General features: G+C 35.9%; 1 protein-coding gene across 9 annotated transcripts in view; it reads right to left on the bottom strand.

The window, feature by feature from the left end:
* The window catches only part of LOC140452223 (uncharacterized), a 365,408-nt gene that overhangs the window by 180,743 nt on the left and 172,296 nt on the right, over positions 1-12,369 (bottom strand). For 8 of the 9 annotated variants that reach the window (XM_072546341.1, XM_072546340.1, XM_072546344.1 and 5 more), the window contains 3 exons: positions 8,321-8,386; positions 7,259-7,321; positions 2,162-2,281 (listed from right to left, as the gene is read on the bottom strand). The exons of the other annotated variant lie outside the window; for it this stretch is intronic. In XM_072546341.1, coding sequence (XP_072402442.1) covers positions 2,162-2,281; positions 7,259-7,321; positions 8,321-8,386 — 249 coding nt within the window. The remainder of the gene's footprint in view (positions 1-2,161; positions 2,282-7,258; positions 7,322-8,320; positions 8,387-12,369) is intronic. 9 annotated transcript variants of the gene reach the window in all.

Raw genomic sequence — 12,369 nt, 5'->3', positions numbered from 1 at the left:
GCTTTGTGCAAATTCTACGGGCACAGAAAAACTCAAACCTTTAATTATATAGGTAAGTCAAAAAAACCTCGGTGTTTTGCAGGTTTAAAATCACTACCCATGGATTATGAAGCCAATAAAAAAGCATGGATGACAGCAGAACTTTTTAAAAAGTGGCTGAATAATATAGATTAGCAAAGGGCAACTTGAAATAGAAAAATTGTTCTGTTCATTGACAACTGAACAGCACACGGAGGCATACCACCATTAAAGGCAATCAAAGTACAATTTCTTCCACCAAACACAACATCACAACTTCAACCTTTGAATCAGAGTATCATTAAAAATTTTAAAACATTAAACAGAAAAGAAGTTGTTAGAAGAATGATAGCTGATATGGAGCAAAATACGATTTCTTCTATCAATGTTCTTCAAGTAATGAGAATAATGAACAAAACATGGCAAAACGTAACACTCCTCACAGTGAAAAACTGCTTTAGAACCTGTGGGTTTTCTTCAGAACCTCAAGAAATCATTTTGAAGAGGAAGATAATAATGATCCTGAATAATGGAATAACACCATGCACTGTATTTAAAGTTATAAAGACGATGAATTTAATGACGACCCACAAACTTCATCTAAGAGCATATCAATCAACGAAGCAAGAGTGCTATAACGACTGTACGATCATTTATAGAGCAGTGTAGAAACATAAAAGATAACGTATTTTCTTCTCTATGTTATTTAAAATCAAATCGATTTAGAATCTATGAATTGTTTAAATCAAAAGAAAATCTCAGACTTTTTTTAGTAGACTATACCTTTAATTATTGCTTTAAATTTTTGTAACGAATATAATAAATGAATGTAGTGTATAATAAATGCCTATATTTTAATGAACTTCTGACCTATATTAATCCATCACAACATAGACCCTTGATAACTTAAAACCTGCATAACTTAAAATATTTGGTTTTTCCCTTGGAATTTAACTTATCGAGGTTCTACTACTGTATACGCTTGGCATGTTAATTATTTGTTTTCAACCTTTTACCACGACAGCTAAAAATCAAAGAAATAGAATAGACCTTACCTTATTGACCTTAAACCTGCTGTACAGATAAGGACCGCCTATTCTTTTGAGGGGAAGTCGTAGAGGGGGCAAATGGTTTATACTATTTGTCTGTCTACTGAAGTGCGATATTTATTTAGCTCACGCTGTTGTCGCATCTCAATTTCTCAATTCAGTATTCTTTGTTAATTAATGAAGTAATGATATAATCGTTTAAAAAATAATACTTACATGATTACTTCATGTAAGGTTTGTTGGGGCAATATTAATTTTCATTCTACAATGAACTGTAGTGGATTTAAACATTATGTTACACTCATGTATCCGACTAATGTTTTAGAAGGAGTTATGTTACAGAAATTTCGCAACACTGTTTAAAAATTAGACTCGCTACTCCAAGTGCGTGGATTGTGTCTCACTCGTATTCAAACAATTAAGTGTTATCTTTGTTCCACATACTGAATAACGTATACGGTAGTTGAAAATTTGCCGAATCGGTATATATATATATATATATATATATATATATATATATATATATATATATATATATATATATATATATATATATATATATATATATATATATATATATATATTCCTGAACTGCGTACTCATTATTTTCATCTTATTTTCAATTGCGAATGTAATCAATCTTTGGCAATTATCATTTGTATTCATGTTTGCTTCTTCCTTTAATTCTAACTGAACACATGATGTCAGATTTTGTTACAAACCATTTTACCTGCTCCACGTCTTCATTTAACAGAAAACCCACTCAGAAACTAATCTTTCAATGTTGTTTCCAGTGAAATGTATTTCCTGTATTGCTATGATGTGTATTTTATATTTCTTAAGTTCTTCTATCAGGTTTTTAATGCTCCCTCGTCGTATGCTCCTCGTACAGTCCATGTCTCAATATTTAGGAAGGACGGATTTACGTATTGCAGACGGAAATTGAAAGAAAAATAAAATAAAAATTATAAATATATTAAAACCACATACATACCTACCAAAATGAACTATGTGGTAATACAAAAATGTATTTAATTAAAATTTTTTTTTTAAATTTCATATTTTCTACGAAGCAGTGAAAAATATATACTTACTCTGATGCCATGTAAGCATGTGGCATGCGCGGACATGGATGGAAGGCTGATGGTCTAACAGCCGCTGCCATGCCGGCATGTGACATATGGAAAAATGTTTGAGATTGGGCGGATCTGGTCCTGAAACGGAAAGAAAAATCAAAAAATCATAAATGTAACAATCACAAATGTTAAAATTAGATATCTATCAGAAAGAAGTATGTGGTAATCAAATAATTTATCCAACTAATGGTATACTCTATGAAGTCGTAAAACTTCTTTAATCATGTTATATTAATATATACGGACTTCATATAAATGTGTCTTTCGCTCGACATTGCAACAATGAAGAAACGTAGTTTTAAGTACATATTATGTCTGTTGTAAGTTTACAGATGCAGATTTACTGCTACGAAGCTTCAACTAAAAAGATATTGACTGATGTTGCAAGTCATAGTTGTGAATCATTGTAAAGTTTGATAGTAATGTAGCATTATTTTTCATGTCTATCTTGGAACTACAATCCGGGTCATGACTTTATTTTCAGATTTCGTATGATTCTATTGGGTGGAAATTACTTAACGGTTTCGATATTAACTATTACGTCGATTGGTCTAGTATGTTTTCGATCAGGTATGCTTGTGAAGTTGTCAAGTTAGCTCAGGCTATTTAAGCTGAGTAATTAGTGTCATAAACAAAGCGGTAAATAGAGGCGCTAGCCGTGTTACCTCCTTTATGGACGGTAATTTGCAAAACTAACTGCACAACTTGCTTTGACCTGAAAGCTACGTATAATGGCCGTGTAAAAGAAAAATTTTAAAACACAGGATCATCATCATCACTGGCTCGACAACCCTTTTTGGGTCTTGGCCTGTTCTAGGATTCTTCTCCATTCCGATCTGTTTCGTGCTTTTTTTCTCCAGTTTTTTATTTTTAAGGTTGTTATATCATTTTCTATTTGTTCTAAGTATCTCAGTTTCGTTCTTCCTCTTGTTCTTTTTCCTACTGGCATCTGTTTGAATATTTTGTTTGGTATTTCGCCTTCTTCCATTCTTTCTACATGTCCTATCCAACGCAGCCGTCCTATTTTGATGAATGTTATAATATCCGGATCCTGGTATATTTTGTATAGTTCAGAGTTGTATCGTCTTCGCCATATTCCGTTTTCTTTTGTGCCCTTATATATGTGTCGCAAGATTTTTCTTTCGAAGGTGGCTAACAACGTTTCCTCTCTTTTAGTAAGTGTCCAGGTTTCTGAGCCATATGTGAGTACCGGTCTTATTAGGGTTTTATATATTTGGCATTTTGTCTTTCTTGCGACGTTATCTGATCTTAGGTGTCTAATTAAGCCATGGTAACATTTATTTGCAATAAATATTCGCCTCTTCACTTCCTCCGTAACGTTATTATCAGACGTGACTAGGGATCCCAAGTATATAAAGTTTTTTACCTCCTCTATGTTGTATTCTCCTATTGTTATATTTTGTGGCTGCCTTATTTCTGCGTTTTTTCTTACCTGCATATATTTTGTTTTGGTCTGATTGATTTTAAGACCACTATTTTGTGCAGCTCGTTCTATTTGGTTGTATGCCTCTATCATTTCTCTTCTTGATCTTGCGATTATGTCAACATCATCTGCAAATGCTAGTATTTGCACGCTTTTATTAATGATTGTTCCTCGTGTATTGACTTTTGTGTCCCTCAGTATTTTCTCGAGTACGATGTTGAACAAGATGCATGATAGTGTCTCCCTGGCGTAGTTCCTTTTTCACATCGATTGTTTCCGTTAATTCATTTTGTATCCGGATTCTACTTTCTACTTTTAGAGATTCTTTTATCAGTTCTATTAGTTGTGTTGATATATTAAATTCTTTCATTGCTTTTATTAAGAATTCTCGGTTTATATTGTCATATGCGCTTTCAAAGTCTATGAAGAGATGATGTGTGTCGATGTTATATTCACTTGTTTTTTCGAGGATCTGTCATAGAATAAATATCTGGTCTATTGTTGACTTCTGTCTACAGAAGCTACTTTGGTATTTGCCGTTTTTTTTGTCAGCGTGTGCTCTAAGTCTTTCATAAATGACGTTAGACATTATTTTGTATGCTGCATTCAGCAGCGTGATTCCACGGTAGTTTCCACATTCTAACTGATTTCCTTTTTTATGTAATGGTACAATAATACCGCTATTCCACTCCGCTGGTAGCTGTTTATTCGACCATATCTTTGTTCTCAATTCATGTATTGTTTTTTGTAGTCCATCTCCTCCTTCCTTTAGTAACTCCGATGCTATTTGATCCGATCCCGGTGCTTTATTGTTCTTTAATTTTTCTACTGCTGCTCTAATCTCGGCTATTGTTGGTGGAGTCTTTTCTCTGTTGTCTGCTTGGTCTAATGGTTTGTCAGGGGTCGTCTCTCTCCGATCTCCTTCAAACTTTTCCGTAAAATGTTCTGTCCATCTACTTAGTATCTCTTGCTGTTCTGTCAATATATTACCTTCCTTATCTCTACACATCGTTGTTCTCGGTTTGAAGTCTTTTCTGCTTTTGTTTAGTCTCTGATAAAATTTTCTTGTCTCTGTTGATTTACTTAGTTCTTGTAGTTCTTGAAGTTCTTTGTTCATATATTCTCTCTTTTTTCTTCGGTGAGTTTTCTTTTCTTCTTTGCGTAGTCGTTTATATTCTTCCTCTGCTTGTCGGGTTCTGTGCCCCTGTTGCATCAGTAAATATGCTCTGTTTTTTTTTGTCTGTGATGATCTGACATTCTTCGTCAAACCAGTCATTCGTTCTTGTTTTTCTTTCTCTACCTTTTATGTCTAGTACTTCTTTAGCTGCCTCTTTTATGATGTCTCTGCATTCTTCCCACTCTTTATTTAGGTTTTCATGTGTTATTCTGTTTTCTAGTTACAACACAGGATAAAAAAATTTATTTTAAAGATATAGTTTACACTTTCTGCTCTTTACTGATACTCCGATTGTTGGGCAGCGAAATTGGAAAATTGCGAACAGAAAGAAAACTATAAAGTAAAATCATAAACGTAGCCATAAAATATGGTCAAACTACATCAATTCAGTTATATTAATTTACATAAGAATCTCGACAGATTAACATACAGTTCATCCGCTGAAGATTTTCTAAGTATGAAAGAAAGTATTCTAAAGAAATAAGAATATAAATACAAAAATTAAAAAAACTGTGTATGGCATAAAATAGGAATGCGTCGGAAATGGTACTTGAGTAAATCCGGAAATGCTGGAAATATCGGGTCCCAAAACAAACCAATTGGGGCACTTATAAAGAGTGTCTCGAAAACGAAATGGAGGAACTTTTCCTGTATCGCTCGACACAAGAAAATTTAGATAGTCTCATGGCAACTTTAAAATGCCATAATAAAGGCATATGAATCAAGTTGTCCATTGAAACATAAGACAAATACTAGGGATGTTCCCTGGTGGAACAAATAGTTGGCTAAACTTAGGAAAAAGGTCAGGCAGTTTTTCAAGGTGACTACACTGAGTGCCTAACGGAAACTATTTGAAAGGTTCTAAAGACTCATTTTTCTGGCTCTCAACAAATACCGCAAAGTATCCAGCTAGCAGAGGCTCCAAGGGGCTTCAACAGATCCAGCAGGCAACCAGCGGAAAAAATCTTTACAAAAAAGGCTTCATGCAAAACATTCACAATAAGAAGTAAATAAAATTTACAGGCTCCAATTATGCATACACTATTCCAAAGAAGTCAAATATGTGAGGGTAGCCCTAGATCAAAAACTCACCTGGAATAGTCATATTAAAATAATATTATGCAGAGTCTTGGTGGCAAATTGGACCTGCCGCAAGACATTTGGAAAGAATTGGAGCCTAAAACCCAAAGTGACCATCTGGTCATATAAAACGATTATTACGTCCATGGTCACATACGCATCACTCGTGTGGTGGCCAAAAACACAATAAACAACAGCTAACGCCAAGCTGCAAAACGTGCAGCTTGTCTGGGAATTACAGGCACAATATCGACATGCTTTACTGCAGCTCTAGAGGTGATGATGCACCTTCCTTCCTTGCAGTTCTGCATAAGGAAGGAGGCAGTAAGCACCACCTTAAAACTGTGACAGACGCAAATAATAAAACCTGGAGATCTAGTTGGCCACAGGCCGACAGATGCTATGCCAGTAAAATTCGACTTCGAACCACTCTTTGAAGTGGCCATAAAAAAACTCCAAATGGGTGAAGAAGTTGAACCTAACCTGGGAGAAGGTTCACTCGTATGGTATAAGGATGGATCTAAGATAGATGAAAGGGCAGAAGTGGGAGTTACGGCGCAATTTCAAGCTTTCCAAATCTCTGGGAAACGCCCCGACTATCTTTTATGCAGAATGTTCAGCCAAGACATTAATAGGACAAAAGTCTTTATTTTATCAGACAGACACGCCGCCTTAAAGACTATGAAGTCATTTAGTTGTGAGTCAAAGTTGGTTTAGCACTGTAAACAATCCCTTAAGAAGCGGAACGCAACAAAGTAACTTTGATGTGGGTGCCAGTTCACAAGGGAATTGCAAGAAATTAGGAAGCTGACAGCCTCGTAAAAGAAGGGATTAATTCAGGGGTCCATAACCCTTTTGTTGAGTATCGAAAAACAACATCAAAGAGGAACTCCGGATCTGGGAACTCAATCAACTAAGATTAAATTGGTCTAACACACTAGGACAAAAACAAGCAAAAATCGTGTCACCTACTGCAGCAAACCGCCTTCTTAAAATGAGTAAAAAGGATATCCAAAGTGTTGCCTTCCCACTGGTCACAGTCCTCTGAGATATCTCAAAAAATGGGCAAATTGTTTAGTAAGAGCTACTGTTTCTGTGATAATGATAAAGAAATGGCGAAAAATAGACCATGCCACTGCATAGTACCGTTGCATAATATATTAAAACCAGATACCTATCAAAATGAACTATGTGGTAATACAAACTAACATGTACCTAAGATCTTTATTCTACGAAGCAGTGAAACTTCAACAATCGACGTCTATTATATATAAATTTACAGATGCAGATTTAACGCTACGAACTTGGTATATCCGTTTGGAATTTATATTTAAAAATATAAATATATACTTACATCATGTGGCCAGGTGGCATGTTCAATGATACTTCTTCCTGTGGAGTAAAGCTGGGCCTGAAACTGAAAGAAAAATAAAATAAAAATCACAAATTTAACCATCCCAAATGTTAAAACTAGATATATATCTCAAAGAAGTATGTATATAATGTATATAGTGTATAAACACAAGCAAAAAACGGCATATACCAGTGGGAAAAAAGACCCATTATGCCGACGGACCCTAGCGATGAACAGGAAAAGAGTTAAAACATAAACAGCAAAACAAAAAATAAGAATAGGTACCTAAAAATTGCGTATGTACGAGGAGTACCTATACGACGAGGGAGCATTAATTAACGGAATTAATTAACGGCATTGATTAACGACATGACTTGTTCCATTTTTGGTGCATTTCTTCGGCATCGCATACTTTTACTATTAGCTTACAAGTTGGTTTCGTAAAGCCTTTCCTCCATATTTTAAGTTCTCTGCCACAATGCCGGTTTCCCCGGGGCTTTGTTGATTTCTTCTCCAATTTCCATTTTCTTCTGTTAGATCGTGTTTATTTATCAGCGATATCATGTTCTCTTTTCCCTTAATTCTAATTGCACACGTTCTCTCAGATTTTGTTACAAATCGTTTATTACTTCTTCATGTACCAGAAAACTCACTCCGAAATTCCTGTTATCGCCTCCACTTGTATAAAACGTGTATGGACTAAACTTGTTAAAAATGTTGTTTCCAGTCAAATGTGTTTCTTGTATTGCTATGATGTGTATTTTATATTTCTTAAATTCTTCTATCAGGTTATTAATGCTCCCTCGTCGTATACTCCTCGTACATTCCATGTCGCAATATTTAGGTACGTATTGCTGACGGAAACTAAAAGAAAAATAAAATAAACATCTCATAAATATATCAAAACCAGTACGTTACAGATGCAGATTTACCGCTACGAACTTGGTATAACTTGGTATATTTGGTATTTGTGTATAAAATACAATAAATATATATATATATATATATATATATATATATATATATATATATATATATATATATATATATATATATACTTACTCAGCGGGTATTAAGCCGCGACCTTGCAGGTCCAAAATCATTCGCTGATAGTTGATACGATTGAGCCTGAAACGGAAAGAAAAATAAAATAAAAATCATAAATGTAACTATCACAAGTACGGACCTCATATATATATGTGTCTTTTGCTCGAAATATAACAATGGAGAAATGTAGTTTCAAGTACATATGTCTGTTGTAAGTTTACAGATACAGATTTACTGTTACGAAGCTTGATATTGACTGATGTTGCAAGTCATAGTTGTGAATCCTTACAAAGTTTGATAGTAATTTAGCATTATTTCTCATGTGGAACTTGGAACTATAATCTGGATCATATGATTTTATTTTCGATTTTCGTATGATTCTATTACGACCACATCGAGCGTAATAGACGGGAGATGGTTCTTGATAACTGGTCCTCATACGACACCTAACTCTCACTTAATATTAAACTCAACAGTCTTTCAGGTTGAACCGCGTCGATTATCATTGCGCCGAGCTTTCTACATCATATTTGATGTCTTCTTCAGGGTTTCCCAAGTCTGTGTCCCGAGTCTCCAGACACTACTACAATGATCACTAACCAATGCGTTACTGCCACTGGGAACAGAGGACGATTCATACATATCGTCGAAGGGAACTGGGTTTGGGTGGAAGTTGGTGTAGGGTTTATCCTGAGGCTTGGCGCGGTAATTGGCGCGAACGTTTCTGACAGTAGGATTTTGATTTACGGGTGGAGCGGACGATATTTTCTTTATGCGAGGTCTATATGTCGAAGGTAACTGTATACCGTCATCTCTTTTATTGAGACAATTTGGCCTTTTTTTCAGTTTCTATGACTTCTCATTGAAATTGCGAACAGAAATGGAATGTTCATAGATCCTATTTTGAAATCTACTAATTGTTTGGCCTATATAGGATGGAGGCAGTTTGCACAAGTTTCCACGTGCCACACCCCGGGCAACTGCATTGGTCTGCAGGCTAAACTAAGTGAGGGTAGCCAGATATGGCAAAAATTTCACGGAGTGATTGCCGGTATAAGCAGTCCCCCACTTACTGACCAACGGCTTCGGGCGGATGAGTTAGTAAGTGTTTATGGCACTCTTTTGCCCTGGAGTTGAGAAATCGGCTCCGAAGGCGGATGAACCAACAATGTGTCAACGGCATAAGGATCAAGCAGGCAAACGGAAAACCACCTGATTACATATTCCAGAGCACGTTATGAAATGACAGACGAAAGTAACAGAGTGCTATGCGATCCGGCAAGCAACCGGCGCCACGTTGAGTCCGTGTCGACGGGTGTGAAATGGACGGCCGGGCAGATGGATGTGGGCAACCAGGCTATATCTGCGAAATTGGTGACTGGAAACCCAAAAATAAAACTACGTACAAAACACATGGAACGTTAGAGGTTTGTTAGAACCAGGAAAACTACATATCTTAGAACGAGAGCTTATGAGAGAAAAGTAGAGAAACCCACTGGGAAGGTCAGGGTCACTGGGAATCCAACTACTATAAAATATTCATGTCGGGAGCCAATAAAACCGGGCAAAAAACGTAGCTATACTGGTACAGAAGGACCTGCAAAATGTGTATATGAATACCTTCCAATAAACGACTGATGGACTTAAATTAAAATTACTCTCGATGGACAGCCAACAAAGATCCATGTGTATATGCCAACATGCGATGGAACAGATGAAGAAGTAGAAGAGATGTACCAGTTATTAAACAGTAACATCGCTAATATACCCAAAAAAAGAACCAGTCATAATATTGGGTACTGGAACGCAAAAATAGGCAAAACAACAACAGAAGATCTGCTGAACGGAACAGTTTGTGGGTTTGGAATAGATGAACGAAATGGGAGAGGAGAAAAGCTATTACAATTTGTCATCGACACTGAATTTAGCTTAGCTCAGCAACACCATGTTTAAGCATCGTCCGCGAAGACTATCAACTTGGAGTTCGCCGGAGGGAAGTTATAAAAATAGATTATATTCTTGTCAGCAAACGATGGAAAAGTTCAGTAGTCAACGTAAAGATAAAACCAGCGGCTGACTGCGGAACAGACCATAAACTGTTACAATCCGAATTTCGTATAAAATTTCGTAAAAAAACGAAACAAATCAAACAATTAAATATATACCTAAAGAGACTGGAAAACGATATTGTGAAATGTTGTTTCATAGTGACCATGAAGACGTGAATCCAGAAGAAATAAATGACGAAAAGGAACCACAGAAATAAAATCGGAAATAGAAACCGCAATAAAAAAATTAAAAACTGGAAAATCTCAAGAAAAAGACGGAATCATGGCGGAAGCACTTAAAGAAATGGGAGACATTGGGAAATGCAGTAATGTTCAAACTGTGTAATGAAATCTGGAACACAGGACAATGGCCAGATGATTGGTGTAAGCTCACTTTCATACCCATTTATAAGAAAGGCTGACCAACTGACTGTAATAACTAGCGCACTATAGCCCTGGTCTCTCACGCAAGTAAAGTTCTGCTAACTATAATTAACGAGAGATTAAAATCAATACTTCTACCACAGATCCCACAAGAACAATGTGAATTTGTCCCTGGAAGAGGCACACGAGAACAAATTCTCAATCTCACAAATTATAGAAAAATCTAGAGAATTTAATCTAGAAATATATTTGTTCTTCGTCGACTACTCGAAAGCGTTCGATAATGTAAAGTGGCATAAAATGTGGGGAATACTGAGAGAAATGGGTATCCCCGAACATCTAATATACCATGAAACAAATGTATATCAACAACAAACAAACGTAAGAGTCAACAACATATACTCCGATAATTTTAAACTAAAAGCCGGTGTTCGTCAAGGATGTATTATATCTCCCACGTTATTCAATATATACAGCGAACACATTATGCGCATTGTATTCGACGGATGGCAAAGAGGAATATCAGTCGGAGGCCGAAAAATCAGCAATCTCCACTATGCTGACGACACTTTAGTACTAGCATCATCAACAAATGACCTTGAATACATCATGAAAGACTAGATACTATTAGTCGTGAATATGGACTTAAAATTAATGTATAGAAGACCAAGGTAATGATAATCGATCGAATTAGAAATAACCAGCCGGAAATACGAAACGTAGGCGGGGTTTGAAGTGGTAAGCCGTTTCAATTATTTAGGCTCTGTAATCACAAACAATGGTGGATGCGAAGAAGAGATACGTCGACGCCTTACAATGCCCAGATCAGCAACGGTCAAACTTACTAATATCTGGAAAGATACGGACATAACCAGGAACACGAAACTGCGCCTAGTACGGACGCTTATCTTTCCTATCTTTACTAGGCTTACCAAACATATATCAACCAAAATATATAGAGAGGTTGGTGGTTGAAGGCAAGGTAGATGGTAAAAGAACTCGAGGAAGATCGCCACTCCGATGGTCAGATCCAATAAAGTGTGCTACCGGTTACTCTCTGTCTGAGGCAGCACACTGCGCCCAGGAGAGAAAAGAATGGATAGCAACCATTCGTCAAATACCATAACGTCACCACATCCTTACGAAGGATAAAGGATAGAGGAGGAGGATGATTCTATTGGATGCGAAATTATTTAACTGTTTCGATATTATCTATTCCCTCGATTGGTCTTCTACATTCTCGATCAGCTATGCTCACCAAGTTGCCAAGTTAGCTCAGGCTGTCCATAAAGGAGGTAACACGTCTATTAAATGTAAGTTTAAAGATGTAGATTTTACGCTACGAACTTGGTATATCTTGGTATTTATGTTTATATATATATATATATATATATATATATATATATATATATATATATATATATATATATATGGGCGCAAATGAGCGCAAATTATTAGAACAACGAATAACTAAGACATCGTCGAATAATAATAAGAACATAGAATAACATTGAAATAAGGGAGGCTGCACCGTAATTGGAAACGGTTGATAAAGCTGCACATGATGATGATGATGATGATGATGATGATGATATATATATATATATATATATATATATATATATATATATA

This window comes from Diabrotica undecimpunctata, chromosome 10 (genome assembly GCF_040954645.1).
Source record: "Diabrotica undecimpunctata isolate CICGRU chromosome 10, icDiaUnde3, whole genome shotgun sequence".
NCBI classification, from domain to species: domain Eukaryota; kingdom Metazoa; phylum Arthropoda; class Insecta; order Coleoptera; family Chrysomelidae; genus Diabrotica; species Diabrotica undecimpunctata.
Note: the sequence above shows the minus strand (reverse complement) of the source record. Positions and strands in the feature narration are given on the sequence as shown.